Source organism: Leptodactylus fuscus, chromosome 1 (genome assembly GCF_031893055.1).
Source record: "Leptodactylus fuscus isolate aLepFus1 chromosome 1, aLepFus1.hap2, whole genome shotgun sequence".
Classification (NCBI taxonomy): domain Eukaryota; kingdom Metazoa; phylum Chordata; class Amphibia; order Anura; family Leptodactylidae; genus Leptodactylus; species Leptodactylus fuscus.
The window spans coordinates 56,214,981-56,241,197 of NC_134265.1; the positions used below are offsets into that span (position 1 = coordinate 56,214,981).

Below are 26,217 nucleotides of genomic sequence, written 5' to 3' on the forward strand. Positions count from 1 at the left end.
CTATTCATTAAAACGTCAGAAATTCAGTCCTTATCTATTTAGAAAAGATAATCTCCGATAGTATAGTAAAAGTTTAACTCAGAGGTCGGTAAAAAAGTTGCTTCTGTTGTAGGTATGAGAGTGACCATGTAGAATCCAGATCAAAAATACACAAGAACTGGCTCACAATGCAGGTACCTCCACTCTTTCAGTGTGAACAACAGACAGCTATATGTCTTACTAGTACGCTTCACATAAATTAGATGCCAGAATCTACCTGAGTTTAGTCTAAATTGCTCAGACACTAAAGTAGTACGTCCTGCAGCAACAGTGTCAGCTGTAGTAGATGAATCCCATTCAATATACAACTCCTAGTAACAATGTTGCATCTTGGACACAGGACCCTACGTTATTCCCGTACTGGCATCTAATTGCTATGTTCCAACTTTCTCTTAACGCGTTTCCCTTAAAAGTTCATCAGGAGGTCACAATACTATAAGCGCTGCAAAGACCCATAACATACGGTAATAACCTCAATGGTAGGCCCCGTTACTTGTGAGGGATTCATGAGGTGCCATGAACTGCGGTTTATTATTGCATGCTATCGGGGGGGGGGGGGGGGGGGGGGGTTGTTTTTTCTTAACATTGAGGTCTATGGGCAACGGACATATAACGGACAGTAACTGATAGCCATCAGTTAGTTCGTTTGTATCCATTATGATTGGTGTCCGTTTTTGTTTTTTTTTTTAAACACCTTCTGAGTGGACACCAGCGTAGTGTGAACCCTACCTTAGGGAATCTTTGTTTAGTTAGCTGCTCAGACGAGCAGGATTTGTGCTATTTTTTTGCCTGAAGCTAAGGCTTGTTTATTTTTCTGCCAGTGTCTTTTTGCAAAATAAATGCACAGGCTAAAAACCTGCTGAACCTGATTTTGGAGTTGCAATCGCTGAGCCTACTCCCCCGACTCTACCAAAAACAGTCCATCTGCATTGGAGGCTCCATAAAAAAATGATGCTAAAACAGGGCTGCATGACAAATACGTAATGAACTCCAACTCCATCTCTAGGGTTTGAAACATTTCAGAAATACCAAGAACTTTTTCTAGGTGTTTCATACTTGTTTTCGGAATAAAATGAATACATTTTTTTTTTCTTTCTGTTGCCTGGACGAGTGCTGGACACCTACCCTCTATCCTTATACTGTATTATATCCACACATGACATGGGGTTTCCAGTCTGTGCTCCCCCTGTGGATGTGGAACACATTCTTTCAACCTTAAGCGGTGAGCAGAAGAGGAAAAAAAAAAAAAAAAATTTTGGTTGACGAACTCATTGGTGGAGGTTTATGAAGACCATTTTTTCAATGAGGTCTTCAGATCTATGGGCCTTTTAGGAAATTACAAGGGTTGGGCAAAAAAAAAAAAAAAACTATTAAAAATTGTGACCTTTCATGCCTTGTATAACAAAAAAAAAAAAAAAAAAGCCATACAAGGCATAATACAATTTGGCCCATTGTCATATTTCGGAATGTAGGCCGTCATTGTGACATCGTCTGTCAGATAATTATTAGTCTACTTACAGTTGTCTTTATAACACAAGACATCCAGTGGCAGAATCAATTCCTAATATAATTCCCGTCTTCTGATTCCAGCTGTCCTATACAGTACTAGTGATGCAAACTTACTATAAGTACAGGCAACAAAGCTGACAGTGAGTCTTGTATAAAAAGTTTATTTTACACAAAGAGAATATATTAGAAAGGTCACTGGTAAAGTTCTTGTAGTGGACACAAAGATTCTGGAGTGAAATCACATTCTAAAAACTCCGAACTGAGTCTTCTGTGTTGGTGCATTCAGCGTTGCGCTCAGACTGAGTCCTAGGACCAACCTGGTATCAGCAGGATCAATAATTCCATCATCCCACAACCTGTAGATACAGTGAAGACCGTTATATCACCAGCAACATTACAGGGCAAATACTGTAGTCACATATACACAACTGCACACAAGGATATGGTTATTTGCCATTGCAGAGAAAAGGAATTTATTGCCACAGCGTCTGCACTGCCTTATTCTGCTTAGTGTCTGCAAGCAATATCAGGTCCAATCTGCTGCTGTTTTCAGACATGCCCAGATGATGAATCTGCTGTATACTGCACAAGGAAGAGATATTAGCACCTCGCCCACACACTACGTCACTATTAATAAAGATCATGCCACGTATGAAAACCACAGTGCCAACTCTGATAAATATCTGATGGGACTGAACTACTGCTGTACCATGTGACTGATGAACGTCACAGGGAAGAAACTGCAGCGCTTGTGATCAGGAGGGATCCTGGGTTTTGGACTTCCAAACACATATATCCCACATAGATCATCTATACAAAAGCCCAGAAACACTTTTTCCAGCTTAGCTTGCCACTGCATTCATATTGGCATTACCGTGTATTTCAAGGTAAATTTGCATCTGCCTATGTATTTCACTTTACTAGGAGTCGACTAACTGCTTCTTTCATTATACTATGGGAATTCAGTGTCTATTTGGGAAAAACTATCAGAATTATTTAATGATCATCACAGTTAACACATTTTGCACACAGTATAAAATATTCATCGCATGGACTTTTCCAGAAACCCTCTGAAATAGAATGTAATTTAGTGAAATTGATCAGCCCATGTATACTACATAGGCAGAGTGATAAATGTTACCGGGACGGGAGGCTCCTAATGACTCTCATAAATACGCTGTTCAATGAATGTCGGCTCCTAATCTGATTTATAATTAAAAGACATGCAAATACTGAGCAAACACATTGCATGGAGATGGCAGTGAGCTGTGTTACCTACTGGGCTGGGCTTACTAACATCAAATGTGACCGTGTCACTCCATCACAGTATTCCCTACAGACACCTTCATTGGATTGGAAACCTTTTGTGCGTTATTGGAAGAAATACCAAAAGCTAAACCTGCTATACACAGTGGAGGTGGCAATTCTGTGACCGATCTATTATTCATCAGAATGCAATCTATCAGCTCATGAGGACATTGTGTAGTCTGTGAGACACTTTGTACCAGAACAACAATAGGTCATACCAGAAAACAATATACATTACACAATGGGGCAGATTTAACGTCTAAAAGTACAAAATACACTAAATAGTATTGGACTGTCTCGGATTGATCAAAGGGTCTAAAATGCTGTTAATAAATCTGCCATATTATGAGAATGAAGTCTAATTTCACATCACTTATTAGTTGGCATGATTTACACCAGAAATATGCACCAAAATTTGAAGCGCGGTGTCACATCGTAGGCCACACCCACTTTCTGGAGGACGCAGGGGGACTTTTGGGCTTCTGCTCTATTGAATGCTGGGGGTCCCAGTGGTTGGACCATCATCACAATGTCACTTACTCCCTATGCTTATAGAGGTTTCCCACTTTAGAAATGTTTTATGGCATATTTTATGGTTACACAAGATCCTTAAAGGTCTGACACCTGAAGTGTCTGTAATGACAAAAGCCCTTTAAGGTGCTTGTGTAACCGCAGAATGTGCCATAAATGTCTCTTAATGTACTATACATTAGGAAACCCCTATAAGGTTTATACATGGAACTGGAAGCAGCCGTTCACTTACAGCTGTAAATGCAGAGAAGTTTTTGAGGTTTCGAGAAATACCATACAAGAAATACAAAGATAAACTTAAAGATTCACGCCAGATTTAATGTGCCCACTGAAGGCATTAGGTTCTGACAAAATCAGACACAATCTACATGTTAATAGGACAATATTAACCAGTTATTACTTCTATAAAACTGTGAGTATTAGCCATGTATGTTGAATATGTGCAGAGTACCATCACCATTGGATCCAGTTCCAGTGATCTGCTAGACAGTAACTTTGAAGTCATCAACAATGTTTGACCCCCAGCGGGCATCCATGTACTATCTCACCTGGCACTGGAGTAGTAGGGATTCCCTTCCTCTTCAAATCGTTTGATTATTGGATCTTTAAGAGCCGCTTCTTCTGCTTCTGAAAACTGATAATAGAAGAAAAAAAACACACACAAAAATATAATCTCTCTTTCACAAAGCACGACACCAACCCCTCCCCCCCACCCACTTCAGATAAGAAGGGACATAGGACCCCATTACCGCCTCCATCTTGATAAATTCCTATACTGCCTATTAGATAAGAATTCTGGGGCATCTTTACATAGAATTCAGCATGGAGTCTCTCCTCTGCTATTCTGCATAGTAATGGACAAGATGGTGTTCCCATTGTCAATAGTGCCCTCAACACCAACATAACACAGACTGAACAACATGAAAATGGCTCCGGCAATTCCCATATTGACTAGCTGAATGGTAACACAAAGTTCTCAATGTATACATTTTCAGGATGAATAACAGAGGATTGCAATAACAAGTAAAGATGCTGCAGAATTGTTATTTTATGGAGGATTCATCAACCCATTTTAAAAATAGTGTGAATGTAAAGAACCTTGTAACATATCTTTTTAAAGAAATATGCTTTCTTCTATATTTGTATTTATATATGTTTTAAGTTGTACAATGCAGCTGAAATGCAATTATCTTAACACATACATGCAAAAAAACGCAATCACACCATTAAGGCTAGGTTCACACCTGCGCCCTGTCTCTGTTAGGAGGTTACAGCCCTGAATCCACTGAAAAAATGTAGAGAGAAAAGTGCTGCAAGCAAGCACCGCAATTTTCTGCCTTTTTTAGGCAGAAACCAGTGTAGACTATGGGAACCTTGTGTAACCGCTTTTTAAAGCAGATTAGGTTTCCATTTGTGGGGTCTCCAAGGGGCCCCCAGAAAAGCAAGAGTGAACCTAGCATAAAATATAGAACATCATGGAACAAGAATTAGGGGCATTAGGGGCTCACAATGTACATGTCTTTGGGGTATGGGATGGAAATCCACACAAACATACAAACTCCTTGCAGATGGTTTTTTGCCCTTGGCAGGATTTGAACCCAGGACTCCAGCGCTGCAAGGCTGCAGTGCTAACCACTGAGCCACAGTGTTGCCCCAACAGCTTTTTTATTACCCTACATTATGTGTTATCATTCATTCTATAACATGACACTAAATGCATATACTAGGGGTACTGATCAAGGTTTCACATTCATTTATAGAGATTTGGTAGCACTGACATATTTGGGAATAAATACCCATTAATACAATGAATGACTTTCATAACCATGGAAAAAGCAGCCCAGCAGTCTGATGCCATACAGAATATGACCCCAGGACAAACAATTACTACTGTAATATGAATCAAACATGCAGACAACATGTGACACTATCTATAATCTTACATAATGATATTAGTGCAGAAAATCACATTACTGTCACAGGCTGACAAACCAGGGGGCCACGTCATTGCAGGTTTAATAAGGCACATAAAACAGGAAAGTGTAATTGTAATGTTCTCACATTTGAAAATATATATACTATAGAGAGAGGAGTTTAATCATTTTATTCCCCCCAAAAAGTAATATTTCCAATATATCCACCTAGGTACATAGTATTAATTCCATTTTGTCTAACATGGATTGGGGGACAGAGATCGCACCTTCCCTCTGCTCATACGTAAAGGCTGCTATTGCCCTCGCCATTCGATGACTTCAACTTCTGAATCAGTCCCAGTTCAGATGCCAGGAACAGTCTGAACCCACTGACCCCAGACCTGACAGTATGGCGGGAAGTTACATCACATACTGGGAAGGAGTTAAAGGGAACCAGTCAGTCAGCATAAAATCCTAACAGACTCCCTATTACACACAAGTATGTTTCATTGTGAAACAATATGGAGTGTCACAGTACACAATCTAAGAGTAAGTTCACACGGGGTTTTTTGATCAGGATTTTTTTAAATCAATGGGAGCTGGTCAGTTCTTTTTTCCAGGAGTCATTTGTTCCCGCTCCCAGGAAAAGAAGCGACATACTCATTCTACAGGCTGTTTCTGCCCGAAGACACTCCCTCCTCCCGACTAAGCCCATTCATTTGGGCCTAATCCAGAGCGGAGTGCGCGACTGGATGCCAGTGCACTGCCCTGGCATCCAGTCGCAGCTACCCATATTTTGGACCGGAACCTGAGGCAGCCTCCGGTACAAAAAACCCTGTGTGAACTTACCCTAAGAATGAGCCAGGATAGAGGAGAATAGTCATAGAAGTGGCCCCGTGGAGACTTCTTGCCTTCTGGCTGGAATGACAGCTCTCTCCCGATACATAAATACAGAGAGCCCTGTAGCGGACACCTCTGTACCTATTATTTTTAGTATAGGCCATCAAGATCACAGTCCCAGCTATATCCACAGCTTGCCCTCTACTAAAAGAAATTTTCCCATCATTAAGTGATGACGATAACTGATCCTGAGTATAAAGCGGCCGCGGCTCTAGTTTAGCATTGTATTGCCACATTGTAGCTCTGTAGCCAAGCCCCAAACACAATATTAGAGGAAAAAGGCTGCAATAAACAGAATAGCAGAAACGCAACAGGTAAAATTCTAAGCAACATCCTTAGCACAAATTAATATCTTACACAAAACAAAGTATTTCAAAATCTTTTCATCCAGACCTGAAAGCCCATTATTATCTGATGCATCATATCGGATATATCAACATATAAGGACACTCTACCCAGCATTCAGGATACACACATAGTTCCCCAATATTCAAAGTGGTGGTGAGCAGATGGCGAAAGAAAAATAAATATTAGTTTTGAGCCGCTAAGACACATTTTTATGGCACAGCAGTACAATAAAATTGTCATCATGGATCTTATATTTATTTTGGGTCTAAGCACTCACTGTGCCAGTACAAGCGACACCACTTCACCCTCTCCAAGAGGCCGGGCACATATGTCTGTATTAACAATAATACAATCTGCTATGTGAGATTTTAAGGGTAAGATAAAGAAAGCCTATTTCCACTGAGCACAGTATATACTTCTATATACTGTAATCAGCAAGGCACAATACTTGTGACTAATGAACTTTTTGATGTCTGCAAACGTGCACAACCTCGAAAACCAACGCCTAGCCAAGTCATTTCTAGCAATCGATAATATGGGGAGTTCAGTAAGTGACCTGTGCCAGCCTTATGGTGTCCTAAAAGTCATAAACAGAGTCAGAAATTCTCATCACACTTCAACAAAAATAATGAACTTTTTTTTCCCTCTTGCCACTTTTCATAGTTCAAGATTTTTACCCATTTATGCCTACAGTTCCATTATTACAACTCAAAAAAATTCAACCTCAGGCATAAAAGGGTTAAAGAGGTGTGAAGCCTTTATAAAAAAAAAATTAGCACATTTCAATTTCAGGAACTTCAGCTTAAGACAGGTGTATGAAATGCCAAACTTCTTAAAGAGTTAATAAAAGCCCTATTTATTTTTTCATAAAGAGTGAAAGTGAAAGAAACAAAACTTTACTATATACTTCACTAAAGAAAAGTGCCTGAGTCTTTAACGATTACCATTTTCGCACGCAGTGGACCGCCACCAGATGCTGATGCAGGGTATTGGCCCTCCGTTGCAGCTTCCCACTGCTGATCAGGCTTAATCATCAGGGAATCTAGAGCCATGGAATATGCTGCAAGATGGAGCAGGACGCTTCTTTTTCCCACTTCCTGCTTAAGTCTCTACCTCCCATTGAAAATGACTTGTAAGTCTCCGTACGCCTATGTAGGCACACACTCTCCCTGATGTGTACGATTATCCCCTGACCCTGGTCTATAGTCTCTCACTCTGCCAAATCAGTATCCCTACGCTATGCTGAGGAGGTCCAAAAGACCGAAACAGCGCTGTCTATAGCTGGAAATCTGTTCCTTTTGGAATAGAAATACTAATTTGGCAATTAAATCCGCATCAAGTTAGTAGGCTTATTAACTGAGTCATGCATGATGTTAAGGAGGCTGCCCTCTAGAGGGCGGCATACAGAGGCACTGTTCTCCTAATTACATCCTAGAGAATAGATTTGCATATTTTTTTACCCAGAATCCCTAGCAGAGCAGGAATGACTTGTAAGTCTCTGTACGCCTGTAGGCACACACTCTCCCTGATGTGTATGATTATCCCTTGACATTGAAAACAATAGGAGGCAGATTTTGGGGGGAATCTGCCCTGGATTTGGCGGCAAAATCTACCCCCAAATCCCACCATGTGAACATGTGAGGAAGAACAGATAAGGCTGGATTAGAATTCCTGAAAAGACCTTGAAGACTCACCTCTTTAGGAAGGCTTACAATCTCCAATAACACTATTGTCACCACCCCACCATAGGAACAGTTTCTACCCTCATCTACTATCTCTATCCCCCTTCCCTCATAGACTGTAAGCCCTTGCGGGCAGGGCCCTCTATCCCACTGTGCCAGTTGGTCACTGTTAGTATTATAACCCTTAAGTGTACAGCACCATGGAATTAATATAATCTAACAGGAAAAAAAAAAAAGTTTAAAATTACACTTCAGGGTAGGACCAATATTTTAAATTGGAGGGTTCACTATGTTAGTGCAGAGCAGTAGTTCTCATGCACTGTACTTTTAATAGCAGCCATACTGAACCCTCCACTGGTTGTCCGATTCAAGTCTATGGGACAACCCTTGCGGTATTTCCTACGACCGCTATTAAAAGGGCTAAAATCAATGTCCATCCTATGGATAGAACAAATTTTAAAAACGGGATGGTCCCAGCTATTCACCACATTATAACTACATTATATAGAAAATAGTAAGGAAAAGCTTCACTCCAGAACTACTCCACAGCTGTTTCTGACAAGCAGTTAATATGGATATCATTTATTGTCAAACAGATAAATTTTAGGCTTTGTTCACATCTGCGTTCGGTATTCCGTTTGGGGAGTCGGCATGAGTTTATGAACTACTTTTCTGTCCGCATGTTCCGTGTGGACACCGCACAGAAAAGACACAGACCCCATTATAGTCTATGGGGTCCATGTGCTTTCATAAGCTCACCACTTGCCAATTCATTCAGTATTCCGTTCGGGGGGGGGGGGGGGGGGATTCCCATACGGACTCCCCAAATGCAGAGGTGAACCGGGCCTTATATGAAATACAAATATTGCAGGATGAATACAGGGACAATGGCTAAGAACAATATGGTTTGGTCAATCAAGCATTGTTTACAGAGGTTCATAAAATAAAGATATGTAAGGCAGGGGAAAGGAGTCAAACCACAAGGAGACATGACGTCCAGAAGCTGGGGAGCGACCTGAGGACAACCACGTCTGCCATACCAGCTCCATGTGTTCAGCCATGTGTAATCTAATAGAATTAAGCTCTTCACAAAGAATGGAGGCATTGATCCTGCCAGTTGCCATATTTTAAGTTAGGGAAGTATTTTTCCTCTGTTGGGGTAATTGGCATCTGCCTCTGAGTTTTTTCACATTCCCCCTGGAATAACTTGGTATATTTATCGGTGGAACTTGATGAGTTTGTGTCTTTATCCAACCTTAGATATTAAATTACCTGCTAAGTTAGTGACAGGAGTCCAAAATGAGGCAACAAAGGAGATAAGAAAGATAGCATGTAGTCTAGTTGGAACATATGATTTGAGGAGGATTTTCAAAGATCATTTCAAAAGGGACATCTCTCAACTACCCCTATAATGTTTCATAGCAAATTTACCATTTCTTTAGTTAAAGTTGGAAGGGGGCAATTCATGAAACTATAAAGTTGTAAGTTGTCCTGTGAAGGGGCATAAATTGCAGAAGATTCCAGGATAGAATATATGACCTAGGTACTGGGCCATACCATGATAAGAAAGTAGGTATGAAAACACTTGCTGAACCCTTATACTTTCATATTAGGGGGTTCATATTGAGCCCTAAAACTCAACAGTTATGCAACTTAAGCAGTACATCTGGATCTCCACCAGCGGAAATCTCCAGGGCACCGTTCCAAAAGGAAACGGTTGGTTCTGAAGGACCTGTGATCATGACATACCACATCACCTGTCATCATGAGTATTTTGTTTTTGCTACTCATCCTATCAGATGAGGTATATCCTTGGGTGTTTGAGACTTGGAGACAGGTCCTCTTTAAAGGGTCATTGGTACAAAGCATATCAACCCAGCTCTGCAGATAGAGGTCACCTAAATTTCCCCATATGAATCTTCGGTTTCCACTTTGTCAATATGCAATGAGCGGTTACTGTTGCTACAGACAGGCAAACAACAATGCCCCTGTCCAGGAATCAAGCCCCGGAGACTATCCACTTGACAGTACACTGGAAAATTCAGTGCAACTGTGGCAGTGTAAAGATATGTAAAAATGAAGGGGTTAAAGGATGACAGGCCCTCTTCTTAACAATTAATTAATTTTAAATATATATAAGAAATAAAAAGTGAATTAACCCATACATTAATACAAATTGGTGTCGTGTCTTACCGTTTTCCCCTCTCTTGCTTTCTGGTCTTTTGCAATTGTGGCTAAAACAGTAGCAGCTTGTTCCCCACCCATCACTGATATTCGAGCATTGGGCCACATATAAAGGAACCTGGGACTGAAATCAGAAGACAAAAAAAGTGTCAACTTTGCTTCATAAAGGATAATGGAAAACAGGTTGGTGAGTTGTTCGGGTAATGTGCTGTCTGGTAATAATTTCTTGTGTTCCCCTATAAATAACACTCCTGAAGCATCTTATTGACAACTTGACATTGTGTCGCTTTGTTGCCATTTCTCCTAAAATGTAAGAGTATGTTGACAACCGGGTATTATCATTCACTTTTCACTTTGTCAATACGGTGTGTTTTTACACAGTCTGGCACTATCAGCAATGAGTGGATAATGTCAGACTATGTAGAGGCACATCTCCATCTGGATGACAGTTTTACAAACCTGCAAAATTACAGAACATCTTGAAGGTGCGGCTGCTGTGCCATAAAGGTATGCTTGCCACTTATAATTCATAACCTGCAATGTTTTTACAATACACCGATTATTGCCTTTTTTAGTTGCACCATTAGAACCACTAACCTGTAAGCTCTGCCGCACATCCCATAATTGCCGGCACCATAGGAGCCTCCAATAAGTACAGTAATTTTTGGTACACTGGCACATGCAACTGCAGTCACCATCTTTGCTCCATCCTTGGCTATTCCCCCAGCTTCATAATCTTTACCAACCATGAAACCTGAAACACATATGTTCACCAGATATTAACTGAAGTCAGAATTAAGTGCAATATAAAATTCCCGTGAAACTCTGTCCGTGTGACCTGGAATTACTGGCTTGTACATTATACCAGGAGAGACACCGAGTATTACAGTCATCTATGTCAGTCCCTGCCTCACAATGTTCTATAGGGATTACAACATGGGACAGTAAATCAATGGGACTCATTGGCATCAGATTATTATAATGCAGGGAGTCCATTAGCCGGTATATTGTCCAGGCCGGAAAATCTGGCTCATACATGAAGTCTATTTTGCTGCAATCTATCTTGCCCTAATTTGACAAACTCTGCAGAATGTTTGAAAAATTTGGTTCATAACCACATATAACATGGAATGACTGACATATAAATGCAAAATGACGCAAAGTTTGGTCAAAATGAGCTCAACGAATTACAAACCTCAACACTCTTACTTTCCTGGTGGTCTGCACATTTCCTAGCTGAAGGTGGCTCCATCTTTCTTGATCCCCAGAATGGCTTTAGTCTCATTCTTAGACACCAGCATGACTCCCCTTCTTTGATTCCCAGCACAGAATCCCTTTAAATTGTGAACCTCAGCATAATTCTGCTCTCATTCCTCGTCCCCACTATGGTATTCATTTAAAGAGGACCTTTCATCAGATCGGGCACATGCAGTTGTATATACTACTGGAAAGCTGACAGTGCGCTGAATTCAGCGCACTATCGGCTTTCCCAATCTGTGCCCAGTGTAAAGCGCTATCGGTCCCGGTACCGTAGGGCTTTACAGTCAGAAGGGCGTTTCTGACACTAAGCCAGGGGCGCCCTTCTGCCCAGCAGCGCCTATCGCGCTGTGCTCTAAGACTGTGGAGGAACTCCCCCCTCCTCTCCTGATAACACTCGTCTATGGACGAGCTGTGTGAGCAGAGGGAGGGGGCGTTCCTCTCTGCTCACACAGTACAGCACGATAGGCGCTGCTGGGCAGGAGGGCGTCCCTGGCTAAGTGTCAGAAACACCCTTCTGACTGTAAAGCCCTACGGTACCAGGACCGATAGGGCTTTACACCGGGCACAGATCGGGAAAGCCGATAGTGCGCTGAATTCAGCGCACTGTCAACTTTCCAGCAGTATATAAAACTGCATGTGCCCGATCTGATGAAAGGTCCTCTTTAAATCAAAGCCCTCAGTTACCCCTCTAATTCATAGTCCATGATGGTGGTCCTGAGCATAGTATCCCTCCTGGATCACAGTAAGGCTACTGCTCTCATTCCTGATTCCTAGCATTGCTTCCCACACATTCCTAGACCCAAGCCTCCATTTCCATTTTACCTCCCTTTGTCACTAACCTGGACAATATTTGCTGACATTTAAATGGGACAATCTCCATCTTTACGGCCAACCTAGTAAACTCCCAAGAATACCTATTTTGGTTTGGGTATGCATAAAAACCATTAGTGTCCCAATTTCTTAGATTATCCTTAGATATGCCGGGCACCTCTGTTGCAGATTGTATTGACATATGACAAGGTCTCCTCGCTCCAGTGTGTTGCCGACGACTTTACTCCCTAGATTGCCTTTACAAGGCTCTTGCTCTTCCTTATATAGTCCAGTGATGCCGCACATCACGGAGCTGTGCCCACATTGGACTCACAGTTAATACAAGTCCAGGACAAAAAGTGGACATTAGTTGGAGAAAGGAGAAGCCCGCACAGAGAAAAATTGGTCATTGGAGAATAAAAAAAAAAAAAAAAAAAGAAAAAAACAACTTTTGAAAGGAAACCCCTTCCCCAAAGGAGTAATTTTCTGGAGAATCCTTAAAGGGTATTTGGAAATGGGTTCTCTGAAATGGAAAATGCATTTAATGTCTTGTGCTTATGCCTTTAAATCACTGCTTCGCAAAGTGGGCGATAATGCCCCATTGGGGGCGCTGGAGGCCTACAGGGGGGCGGTAAAGGACCCAGAGAAATTGGGGAGTGTTGAAGCGCTTTAGGGAGGCGATGGCTAATTTGTGTTTTTCTAATATCTTAAACTAAGATGAAAACCTACCTACCACACTACAACGATTATCTTGTTCTTATCCTTGTCCTGTTTGATTGTATAAAATAAATTACTTATCATGGCTTTTTTGTTAGGTAGTCCATGAGCTAGCAAATTTTAACAAGTTTTTGATAAGCACGATTTGAGCAATCCTGTATGAAGCAACAGGATTGTCGATACTTGTTCTAATTTGTGTGAACGTGGATTTAGTGCTGTGGCAATACTGCTAACCAAAAAGAGAAATCGTTTGCACGTTAAAGGTATGTTCACAGGGAGGAAAAGGTCGCGGAAACCTTTTCCACTGAGTGAACATTCCACGCCACTTGCTGCGACGGAATGTAGATGCAGCATCGGCATTGTTGCGGTATCCCACTCCTGTGTAGGCTCGAATGAATGGGCCTACACTGGAGCGTGTCTCGAGCCATGGAGGATTCAGTTGAATCCGCGGCAAGATAAGGCAGGCTGCTTCTTTTTTCTGCTACTAGCTAGCCGAAAAAAAGAAGCAAGCAGCTCCTATTGAAGTCAATGGGAGCCGTTTTTGACAGCGGATTTTGGAGGCGGATTCCGCTTCAAAAAACACCGTGTGAATATACCCTTACCGAATGCAGTGGCTTACAGCTGTTTTTGAGCATATTTGAGCCTGATATTAAGAAACATGTTAAAAATCATCAGATTCACCCTTCACATTAGGTTAGTTTTAAAATTTAAATTGAAATGTTTGTTTTAATTTGAATAAAAGTTTTTTTTAAAATATTATTTATAAAAGTGCGTTTTATTGCTCTCATAAGAACAGTCTTATTTAAAGAGGACCTTTCACCACTTTGCAACCTGTGCAGCTTTCTGCCCCATGTTATAGATGCAGCTGCATAGACTGTAGTGCACTTTGAATTACCTCCCTAGCCCCCCTCGTTTTGGAGCTGTGAGCCCCGTAAATTTTGGCGCCCTGTATGGTAATTAAGGCTTTAGTGTCAGAAGGGCGTTTCTGACGATAAAAAGAAAAGCTACGTCAGTCTGACACTGTCCAATTAGCAGTGGACAGTGTCGGAGCTGCTTCTCCTGCCTAATCTCGTGAGTTCTCGTGAGATCAGGCAAACGTCTCTTCACAGGGCTGCACAGAAGACCCGGAGAAGCGATCCAGGCTGAGCACTGAAGTGGATGAAGGAGAACTTCAGTGACATCTTCACAGGTAAGTGAAGAAACCCCTAAGCAATGAGCATAACTGCCCTGTACACCCTGTGGTCCTAGGTCTAGCCCCTATACAACGAGCATTAACCCCTATAGCCCCCTATACAACGAGCATTAACCCCTATAGCCCCTAGGCAATGAGCATTAACCCCTATAGCCCCTAGGCAATGAGCATTAACCCCTATAGCCCCCTGGCAATGAGCATTAACCCCTATAGCCCCTAGGCAATGAGCATTAACCCCTAGGGGGCTATAGGGGTTAATGCTCATTGCCTAGGGGCTATAGGGGTTAATGCTCATTGCCTAGGGGGCTATAGGGGTTAATGCTCATTGCCTAGGGGGCTATAGGGGTTAATGCTCATTGCCTAGGGGCTATAGGGGTTAATGCTCATTGCCTAGGGGCTATAGGGGTTAATGCTCATTGCTAGGGGGCTATAGGGGTTAATGCTCATTGCCTAGGGGCTATAGGGGTTAATGCTCATTGCCTAGGGGCTATAGGGGGTTAATGCTCATTGCCTAGGGGACTATAGGGGTTAATGCTCATTGCTAGGGGGCTATAGGGGTTAATGCTCATTGCCTAGGGGGCTATAGGGGTTAATGCTCATTGCTAGGGGGCTATAGGGGTTAATGCTCATTGCTAGGGGACTATAGGGGTTAATGCTCATTGCCTAGGGGACTATAGGGGTTAATGCTCATTGCCTAGGGGCTATAAGGGTTAATGCTCATTGCCAGGGGGCTATAGGGGTTAATGCTCATTGCCTAGGGGGCTATAGGGGTTAATGCTCATTGCCTAGGGGGCTATAGGGGGTTAATGCTCATTGCCTAGGGCCTATAGGGGTTAATGCTCATTGCCAGGGGGCTATAGGGGTTAATGCTCGTTGCCTAGGGGCTATAGGGGTTAATGCTCATTGCCTAGGGGCTATAGGGGTTAATGCTCATTGCCAGGGGGCTATAGGGGTTAATGCTCGTTGCCAGGGGGCTATAGGGGTTAATGCTCGTTGTATAGGGGCTAGACCTAGGACCACAGGGTGTATAGGGCAGTTATGCTCATTGCTTAGGGGTTTCTTCACTTACCTGTGAAGATGTCACTGAAGTTCTCCTTCATCCACTTCAGTGCTCAGCCTGGATCGCTTCTCCGGGTCTTCTGTGCAGCCCTGTGAAGAGACGTTTGCCTGATCTCACGAGAACTCACGAGATTAGGCAGGAGAAGCAGCTCCGACACTGTCCACTGCTAATTGGACAGTGTCAGACTGACGTAGCTTTTCTTTTTATCGTCAGAAACGCCCTTCTGACACTAAAGCCTTAATTACCATACAGGGCGCCAAAATTTACGGGGCTCACAGCTCCAAAACGAGGGGGCTAGGGAGGTAATTCAAAGTGCACTACAGTCTATGCAGCTGCATCTATAACATGGGGCAGAAAGCTGCACAGGTTGCAAAGTGGTGAAAGGTCCTCTTTAAAATGTAAGTCTGAACTTAGAAACAGGATAAGACTTTAGGGGGCACTAGAAAATAATTGGTTCTCAAAGTGGGCGGTAGAGGAAATAAGTTTGAGAACCTCAGCTTTAAATGAACATACAATGAGAATTTCTATAATTCCTATTTAACATCTAATAAATGACAAGTGTAATGTCTTCTTGATACACAATACAGGTCTCAGCTGTGTCGGGAATAGCAGCACAAGCTCTTCAATACGATTGACTATTATTAGAGATGAGCGAACAGTGTTCTATCGAACACATGTTCGATCGGATATCAGGGTGTTCGCTATGTTCGAATCGAATCGAACACCACGTGGTAAAGTGCGCCAAAATTCGATTCCCCTCCCACCTTCCCTGGCGCCTTTTTTGCACCAATAACAGCGCAGGGGAGGTGGGACAGGAACTACGACACCGGGGGCATTGAAAAAAATTGGAAAAAGTCATTGGCTGCCGAAATCAGGTGACCTCCATTTTAGACGAATAGTGGATTTCAAATCCGGGTCATATGAGAATGTGAACTTTGTGACTATGAGACAGGGATAGCTGTACAGGCAGGGATAGCTAGGGATAACCTTTATTTAGGGGGGAATGTTATTAAAAATAACTTTTTGGGGCTCTATCGGGTGTGTAATTATGATTTTTGTGAGATAAACTTTTTCCCATAGGGATGCATTGGCCAGCGCTGATTGGCCGAATTCCGTACTCTGGCCAATCAGTGCTGGCCAATGCACTCTATTAGCTTGATGAAGCAGAGTGTGCACAAGGGTTCAAGCGCACCCTCGGCTCTGATGTAGCAGAGCCGAGGGTGCACAAGGGTTCAAGTGCACCCTCGGCTCTCCTACATCAGAGCCGAGGGTGCGCTTGAACCCTTGTGCAGCCTCGGCTCTGCTACATCAGAGCCGAGGGTGCGCTTGAACCCTTGTGCACACTCTGCTTCATCAAGCTAATAGAATGCATTGGCCAGCGCTGATTGGCCAATGTATTCTATTAGCCTGATGAAGTAGAGCTGAATGTGTGTGCTAAGCACACACATTCAGCTCTACTTCATCGGGCTAATAGAATGCATTGGCCAGCGCTGATTGGCCAGAGTACGGAACTCGACCAATCAGCGCTGGCTCTGCTGGAGGAGGCGGAGTCTAAGATCGCTCCACACCAGTCTCCATTCAGGTCCGACCTTAGACTCCGCCTCCTCCGGCAGAGCCAGCGCTGATTGGCCGAAGGCTGGCCAATGCATTCCTATGCGAATGCAGAGACTTAGCAGTGCTGAGTCAGTTTTGCTCAACTACACATCTGATGCACACTCGGCACTGCTACATCAGATGTAGCAATCTGATGTAGCAGAGCCGAGGGTGCACTAGAACCCCTGTGCAAACTCAGTTCACGCTAATAGAATGCATTGGCCAGCGCTGATTGGCCAATGCATTCTATTAGCCCGATGAAGTAGAGCTGAATGTGTGTGCTAAGCACACACATTCAGCACTGCTTCATCACGCCAATACAATGCATTAGCCAGTGCTGATTGGCCAGAGTACGGAATTCGGCCAATCAGCGCTGGCCAATGCATTCTATTAGCCCGATGAAGTAGAGCTGAATGTGTGTGCTAAGCACACACATTCAGCACTGCTTCATCACGCCAATACAATGCATTAGCCAGTGCTCATTTGCCAGAGTACGGAATTCGGCCAATCAGCGCTGGCTCTGCTGGAGGAGGCGGAGTCTAAGGTCGGACCTGAATGGAGACTGGTGTGGAGCGATCTTAGACTCCGCCTCCTCCAGCAGAGCCAGCGCTGATTGGTCGAGTTCCGTACTCTGGCCAATCAGCGCTGGCCAATGCATTCTATTAGCCCGATGAAGTAGAGCTGAATGTGTGTGCTTAGCACACACATTCAGCTCTACTTCATCAGGCTAATAGAATACATTGGCCAATCAGCGCTGGCCAATGCATTCTATTAGCTTGATGAAGCAGAGTGTGCACAAGGGTTCAAGCGCACCCTCGGCTCTGATGTAGCAGAGCTGAGGGTGCACAAGGGTTCAAGTGCACCCTCGGCTCTCCTACATCAGAGCCGAGGGTGCGCTTGAACCCTTGTGCAGCCTCGGCTCTGCTACATCAGAGCCGAGGGTGCGCTTGAACCCTTGTGCACACTCTGCTTCATCAAGCTAATAGAATGCATTGGCCAGCACTGATTGGCCAGAGTACGGAATTCGGCCAATCAGCGCTGGCCAATGCATTCTATTAGCCCGATGAAGTACAGCTGAATGTGTGTGCTAAGCACACACATTCAGCACTGCTTCATCACGCCAATACAATGCATTAGCCAGTGCTCATTTGCCAGAGTACGGAATTCGGCCAATCAGCGCTGGCTCTGCTGGAGGAGGCGGAGTCTAAGGTCGGACCTGAATGGAGACTGGTGTGGAGCGATCTTAGACTCCGCCTCCTCCAGCAGAGCCAGCGCTGATTGGTCGAGTTCCGTACTCTGGCCAATCAGCGCTGGCCAATGCATTCTATTAGCCCGATGAAGTAGAGCTGAATGTGTGTGCTTAGCACACACATTCAGCTCTACTTCATCAGGCTAATAGAATACATTGGCCAATCAGCGCTGGCCAATGCATTCTATTAGCTTGATGAAGCAGAGTGTGCACAAGGGTTCAAGCGCACCCTCGGCTCTGATGTAGCAGAGCTGAGGGTGCACAAGGGTTCAAGTGCACCCTCGGCTCTCCTACATCAGAGCCGAGGGTGCGCTTGAACCCTTGTGCAGCCTCGGCTCTGCTACATCAGAGCCGAGGGTGCGCTTGAACCCTTGTGCACACTCTGCTTCATCAAGCTAATAGAATGCATTGGCCAGCACTGATTGGCCAGAGTACGGAATTCGGCCAATCAGCGCTGGCCAATGCATTCTATTAGCCCGATGAAGTACAGCTGAATGTGTGTGCTAAGCACACACATTCAGCACTGCTTCATCACGCCAATACAATGCATTAGCCAGTGCTGATTGGCCAGAGTACGGAATTCGGCCAATCAGCGCTGGCTCTGCTGGAGGAGGCGGAGTCTAAGATCGCTCCACACCAGTCTCCATTCAGGTCCGACCTTAGACTCCGCCTCCTCCAGCAGAGCCAGCGCTGATTGGCCGAATTCCGTACTCTGGCCAATCAGCACTGGCTAATGCATTGTATTGGCGTGATGAAGCAGTGCTGAATGAGTGTGCTTAGCACACACATTCAGCTCTACTTCATCGGGCTAATAGAATGCATTGGCCAATCAGCGCTGGCCAATGCATTCTATTAGCGTGAACTGAGTTTGCACAGGGGTTCTAGTGCACCCTCGGCTCTGCTACATCAGATTGCTACATCTGATGTAGCAGTGCCGAGTGTGCATCAGATGTGTAGTTGAGCAAAACTGACTCAGCACTGCTAAGTCTGCATTCGCATAGGAATGCATTGGCCAGCCTTCGGCCAATCAGCGCTGGCTGTGCCGGAGGAGGCGGAGTCTAAGGTCGGACCTGAATGGAGACTGGTGTGGAGCGATCTTAGACTCCGCCTCCTCCAGCAGAGCCAGCGCTGATTGGCCGAATTCCGTACTCTGGCCAATCAGCACTGGCTAATGCATTGTATTGGCGTGATGAAGCAGTGCTGAATGTGTGTGCTTAGCACACACATTCAGCTCTACTTCATCGGGCTAATAGAATGCATTGGCCAGCGCTGATTGGCCGAATTCCGTACTCTGGCCAATCAGCACTGGCTAATGCATTGTATTGGCGTGATGAAGCAGTGCTGAATGTGTGTGCTTAGCACACACATTCAGCTCTACTTCATTGGGCTAATAGAATGCATTGGCCAATCAGCGCTGGCCAATGCATTCTATTAGCGTGAACTGAGTTTGCACAGGGGTTCTAGTGCACCCTCGGCTCTGCTACATCAGATTGCTACATCTGATGTAGCAGTGCCGAGTGTGCATCAGATGTGTAGTTGAGCAAAACTGACTCAGCACTGCTAAGTCTGCATTCGCATAGGAATGCATTGGCCAGCCTTCGGCCAATCAGCGTTGGCTCTGCCGGAGGAGGCGGAGTCTAAGGTCGGACCTGAATGGAGATTGGTGTGGAGCGATCTTAGACTCCGCCTCCTCCAGCAGAGCCAGCGCTGATTGGTCGAGTTCCGTACTCTGGCCAATCAGCACTGGCCAATGCATTTCTATGGGGAAAAGTTAGCTTGCGAAAACGCAAACTGACAGGGATTTCCATGAAATAAAGTGACTTTTATGCCCCCAGACATGCTTCCCCTGCTGTCCCAGTGTCATTCCAGGGTGTTGGTATCATTTCCTGGGGTGTCATAGTGGACTTGGTGACCCTCCAGACACGAATTTGGGTTTCCCCCTTAACGAGTTTATGTTCCCCATAGACTATAATGGGGTTCGAAACCCATTCGAACACTCGAACAGTGAGCGGCTGTTCGAATCGAATTTCGAACCTCGAACATTTTAGTGTTCGCTCATCTCTAACTATTATATGAAGTGTTAGGCTACTTGATAGTAAAAGAGGAGTTTTTAAAATATCTGAAGAGCTCTAAGCATACTCCGATGGTGTAGGAAGAATTCTCTATAATAAGGCAGTGAGGGACAGGAAGAGAATGTACAAAAACCCCATAATAAAACCATACAATAAGCCTTACCACAATAGGCCGTGTCACTATGCTTGTTTTGTATATATTATATAATATATTGTATTAAGTATTTGGTGTAAGATTTCTCGTTTTGCCATGCGTGTCCCCACATGCCACTATTTGTTTAATTCTCCCCTCTACCCAATTTGCAGTATGTATGGTAATATGTATTTTTATTATGTAAATAAATATGCCTTATTCTTACTTGGTTGTGGGACTTTGTAAATTTCTGGAACTTTAACCATCTATATGTATAAAACTCAAATTCTGTAGTAGTCTGCCCTATACAAATCCACAGTTCTCGCCCGATTTGGGTGAAATTTGGCACAGCCCCTCTCCACCCACAGGAGCAGAATACTGCGCACGTTACATCTCGGTAGTGTCCCCCCACCACGAGATTGTGGCCCCTGAAGTTAGGCCCTATACATATAATGGGGAATTGTGAAAGTGCTGAGGGGAAAACAACAGCTGTGACTGACAGGCATGGATTATAGCGACGGCGCCAAAGAGTTGCTGCTAAAGGGCCTGCACCACCACACACAACACACAAACATTTTGCAAACACCATATAAACATCACACAGACACCAACCCACTAGCACAACACCACACACGCCACAACACACCACACAAACACCAGAGCACTTTAGACACACACAACACAAACACCACCCCACAAATACCACATGCACGCCCACACACACACACACTCAGATGGATGCACACTATACACACGGACGAACAGAGCACACGTAACTGCTGCACGCATAGACACTTGCACTGCACACGCACAAACACATGGATCACACGCTTACATACATGCATAAATATACATGGATCACACACGTGCATGCACACACGCATACATACCCATGGATCACATTCATGCACAGACACACACACACTTTCACACGCACTGACAAAACATGTCTGGTATCCTTAGTGGCTGCTTGCACACTATAGTATTCTTCACTGGCCTCCAGGCCATGGATTTGGCAGTTCCATAGACTTCTTTGTGCACAAAGCTGTGAATTTTGCAGCTCCATAGAAGTCTATGGAGATGTAGAATAATGTGCAAGCAGCCTTACTGAGCAGCAATATTGGTCAGGTGAAATCTGCCTGATAGTAAGATTGTCATTATTGATGTGAAATGTAGAAAACAGGGCACTCACCCGCCACGGGATACATAAAACATTCGTTTTTATTTCATCCTCTTTAAAAAAAGGTCAAACCTTGACCATCGGGGTACAGAAGAGGGAATGATGCAAAGAAACAAACAGCGACGATCGTTTCGTGCTTAGCGCACTTCGTCAGGCTGACGAAGCCTGGAAGCCTGACGAAGTGCGCTAAGCACGAAACGATCGTTGCTGTTTGTTTCTTTGCATCATTCCCTCTTCTGTACCCCGATGGTCAAGGTTTGACCTTTTTTTAAAGAGGATGAAATAAAAACGAATGTTTTATGTATCCCGTGGCGGGTGAGTGCCCTGTTTTCTACATTTCACATCGATATGTCACTGCCTGTCTAGGTTTTTTCACAGTGAGCACCACCCTGGGATTTAATTTATTCCATGGTTTTTTGGCCGTTACAGCCGGAAGATTTGCCAATACTGACACAAGATTGTGAATACAAGCGTTGTCGCAGTAGTGCCGCTGACTACTTTGTTCTTTGCAATATAAGATTGTCATTATTGCTGACTATACAGGAGCTTTCATCACTGAAGCTGCTGAGGTAAAGTGAAAGCTGAGCTCTTATTGGTTGCTATGGGCAACTCCACAAGTCTGCCTGTGAGGCGGTTTTCATTACTGAGATGTCAGCTCCTTCAGGTCATAGTATGGGTCCATTCATACGGAGGAAAATGATATGGAATTTCAGCGCTGAAAAAAAAGCCTCTCATTGACTTCAATGGGGGGGGGGGGGTGTTTCTGCTAGAACAGAGTTTTTTGGCGAGGAAAAAATCCGCTTCAGGAATTAAGAAATGGTTTTTTGAAGCGGTTTTTGGAGCATGTTTTGAGGGTTTTTTTTCAGCACAATGCATGGACCCTGAAAAAAACCGCTAGCGTTTTTTTCTGTGTGGTTTTTGCCAATTCTGTGTCCAAATCCCCAACGTGGATTTTACGCCACCCATTGACTGCGTTGGTTTTTGCAAGTGGAATCCGCCTGAAGGAAGCCTTTTTTTCCGCAAGTGGAAAAATAAAGCGAGTGGAACCCATAGAACTCTATGGGGAGGTGTTTTTCCACGTGGATTCTGACGCGGATTCAGCGCCAAAAAAGGAAAATTACGCGAGTGGAAAAAAAAGCTAGCCAAACCCATTGAATCAATGGGAGGTTTTTTTTCGACTCTGAAAATTCAGCGATAAATACAGCGTCATTTTCCTCCGTGTGAATGGACCCTAATACTCTGTGAGGCCTGCTCTGTATTTACTGTTCCTCCTATTATATCTCTTAGTGTCAGGAGTTGCTTCCAAGCGACATGCCCTTCAATTTTAAGTGTCTGCAGTTCCCAATCCATCTTGCATTTGCTATGACTTTAAAGCACGGGCTGGAAACGCAGCACTAAAAGCGCTGCAGGTACAACTGCGGCGTGAATGCATCGCGGTTTTTCCCACAGTGCTTAGAATAGAAAGTTCATGGAGTGTTCCTCTGTGGACTTTCTGTTACAATTATATCTACGGGGAAGCCACCGGTGTTTCCGTAGATATAATTGACATGCTACGATTTTCAAAACCGCAACGGTTTTGGAAATCTTAGCGTGTTCGTGCTGCGATTTTTTCCACAAAGTGGGGATGGGATTCATGTGAAGTATGCAAGTACTGTAAAATGCCACACGGGTAATTTGCGACATTTCCGGTCCGTGGGGCCCCGGCCTAAGGGTAAGTTCACACAGGGTTTTTTGGTCAGGATTTTGAGGCCGTATCCGCCTCAAAATCCTGACCAAAAAGACGGCTCCCGATTTGTTCCGACACCTGGAAAAAGAGGCGAGATATTCATTCTTCAGGCCATTTCATCTCGCGGCATCCGCCTGAAGACACTCCCTCCCAACTACGCTCATTCATTTGCGCCTAATCCGGAGAGGAGTGCGCAATTGGATGCCGATGCACCAATATGAAAAAAAATATATAATTTTTTTTAAAAAGTATTAAAAATTCAAATCACCCCCCTTTCCTTAGAACACATATAAAAGTAGTTAAATACTGTGAAACACATACATGTTAGGTATCCCCCGTGTCCGAAATCGCCCGCTCTACAAGTCTATAAAAATATTTTTCCTGTACGGTAAACGCTGTAGCGGGAAAAATAGTCAAAAGTGCCAAACCACCATTTTTTCACTGTTTTGATTCTGATAAAAATTTGAATAAAAACTGATCAAAGCAATAGCATTTCCCGAAAATGGTAGAACTAAAAAGTACACCCGGCCCTGCATAAAAAAGACGCCCTATGCATCCCCGTACACTGACGCATAAAAAAGTTACGGCTGTCAGAATATGGAGACTTTTAGGAAAAAATTTTTTAACACAGTTTTGGATTTTTTTTTTAAAGGGGTTAAAATGTAAATAAAACCATATAAATTTGGTATCCCTGGAATCGTACCGAAACACAGAATACAGGGGACATGTCATTTTGGCTGCACATTGAACGACGTAAAACCGAAGCCCGTAAGAAAGTCGCAGAAATGCATTTTTTCTTTAAATCCACCCCATTCTGAATTTTTTTCCAGCTTCCCAGTACATTATACAGAATAATTAATGGTGGCATCATGAAGAAAAATTTGTCCCGCAAAGATTAAGACCTCATATGGCTCTGGGAGCAGAGAAATAAAAAAGTTATGGGGTTTAGAAGGAGGGGAGTCAAAAACGAAAAACTAAAATAAAAAAATGCCATCGGCGGGAAGGGGTTAATTTGGAGAGCCCCCGTTATTCACATGGACAGTTGTACGTTGCTTGCTCTTCTGTGGGTAACCCCAAAAATCTTTTCATATACGGTATGCACCTGAAAGTAAAACCAGTAACATTGTTTACCAAAAAGCACCACAATAGATAGTTGTGTAACTGGAAACCAATTTTACTCTTTGGTCCTTGAACTACTTATAGATTACACTGGAGGGAGGGGGGAAGGGCTGCACTATGTGGTTAATTGGCTTTAAAGGTTTTATATGTTTGTGTAAGGGGCAGAAATTTTAATTTTTGATAAAAAAAATAGTTTTAAAAAATTGCTGTAATAGTTTATACTACATAACATGTATTGAATATATAAAATCAATAAAAACGTTGAAATTAAAGAAAAAGTTGTTGTTCACATCAATGTTATGACAAATTAGGAAAATGCCAAAATAATAAAAATTTTAAGTGGAAAAAAAAGATTTACTGTAGCGCTCTGAAAATGTCAATTTCACTGTGACACTGAAAATTTTACTTTAGCTAGCATAGCCAACACGTTAACATATTTTACGCGAGCGAAGCCGCAGGTATTCTACTAGTTGGAATATAAAGAACAGATACAGCTTTGTTATATGCCCTGTTTGTGATCTGATCAGATCCTGCTCAACTCTGATATTACTACCGAACTGCAGGTACTGCCTTGAAGATTCAGTAAAGTCCACCATTGTTATGTGGATTTAATAACTACAGCGTTCCAAACCTCATTACATCACCAAGCACAATGCCATGTGTTGGATGGAGTGGTGTAAAGCACGCAGTCACTGGCCCGAGGACCAGTGGGAACATATTCTGCGGAGTGACAAAATAGGCCTCTCTGGCAGTCTGAAGGACAAGTTTGTGTTTGTTAAATGTCAGAACATCATTAATTGCCTCATCAGTGACCTCACAAAAATTCCTCCAGACACTCCAAAATCTTGTAGAAAGCCTTTCCAAAAGAGTGGAAATCACTTTATCTGCAAAGTGAGGATCCATTCCATATTAATAGGCATGCATTCAAAATGGGAGTCCAAACATTTCTGTCCACATAGTGCAAAGTGCTCACACAGTAGTTGCTGAAAGTTGATAGAATTTATAGCTTCCTCACATTCATTGTAAAGGGTGTCTAGTGGAGGAAGGGGGGGAGGGTAAGGTGCAGGCTTGATGAATGAATAGAGAGAAGAGTCACTACTTGGGGAGGAGGGGTGGGGGAGGATAAAGAATACAAGGGCTCTCCAAGTTTGAAGATCAAGCTCTGCAGGCCAGGATCGCTAGGCAGGGTAGCTGGGATCCAGAAAAGTTCTCCATCATCAACCGACAGATATTTTGAGTATGTGTCTAATTTCAGGAAATGATGCTGTAAGCTCCGCTGAGGTAGGGAACAATGTACGTAAACAAACTCATTAGATATTGCTTAAGGGCACCATGGCAGTATATAAAGACATGTTCTACAACTGGTAGGTAGAGATGACCAAATTTTTCAAAAATTTTATCCGGCTGCTTCACTGAATTTTCCCAAACTATTTGACTCAAATTAATTTGAGGCAAATCGCATAAAAAAAAAAACAAAAAAAAAATCTATTTCCTGGCTGCAGAGAGCCTGTATAGTGGTGCAGAACACTGAGCCTTGCAGTGACACGCATAGGGAGTCTGCTGTGGTAGTGAAACAATACTGTGAGTCAGTATAACACACACATAACAGGTGTCGCTCTTACAGCCACTGCACACTTCCCTTATTTGGCCACTAACGGAGCCAAAAAAGCAATTAACTCAAGTGTGAACTCA

The 26,217-nt window shown here is 43.5% G+C and overlaps 1 protein-coding gene across 1 annotated transcript in view; it reads right to left on the reverse strand.

Moving 5' to 3' along the window:
- Positions 1-1,693: 1,693 nt before the first annotated feature.
- Positions 1,694-26,217, reverse strand: part of MCCC2 (methylcrotonyl-CoA carboxylase subunit 2) — a 71,701-nt gene continuing 47,177 nt past the window's right edge. Inside the window, exons 14-17 of the mRNA XM_075270846.1 lie at positions 11,012-11,168; positions 10,424-10,538; positions 3,936-4,021; positions 1,694-1,904 (exon numbers count right to left, since the gene is read on the reverse strand). Of these exons, the coding sequence (XP_075126947.1) occupies positions 1,787-1,904; positions 3,936-4,021; positions 10,424-10,538; positions 11,012-11,168 (476 nt within the window). The 3' untranslated portion in view covers positions 1,694-1,786. The remainder of the gene's footprint in view (positions 1,905-3,935; positions 4,022-10,423; positions 10,539-11,011; positions 11,169-26,217) is intronic.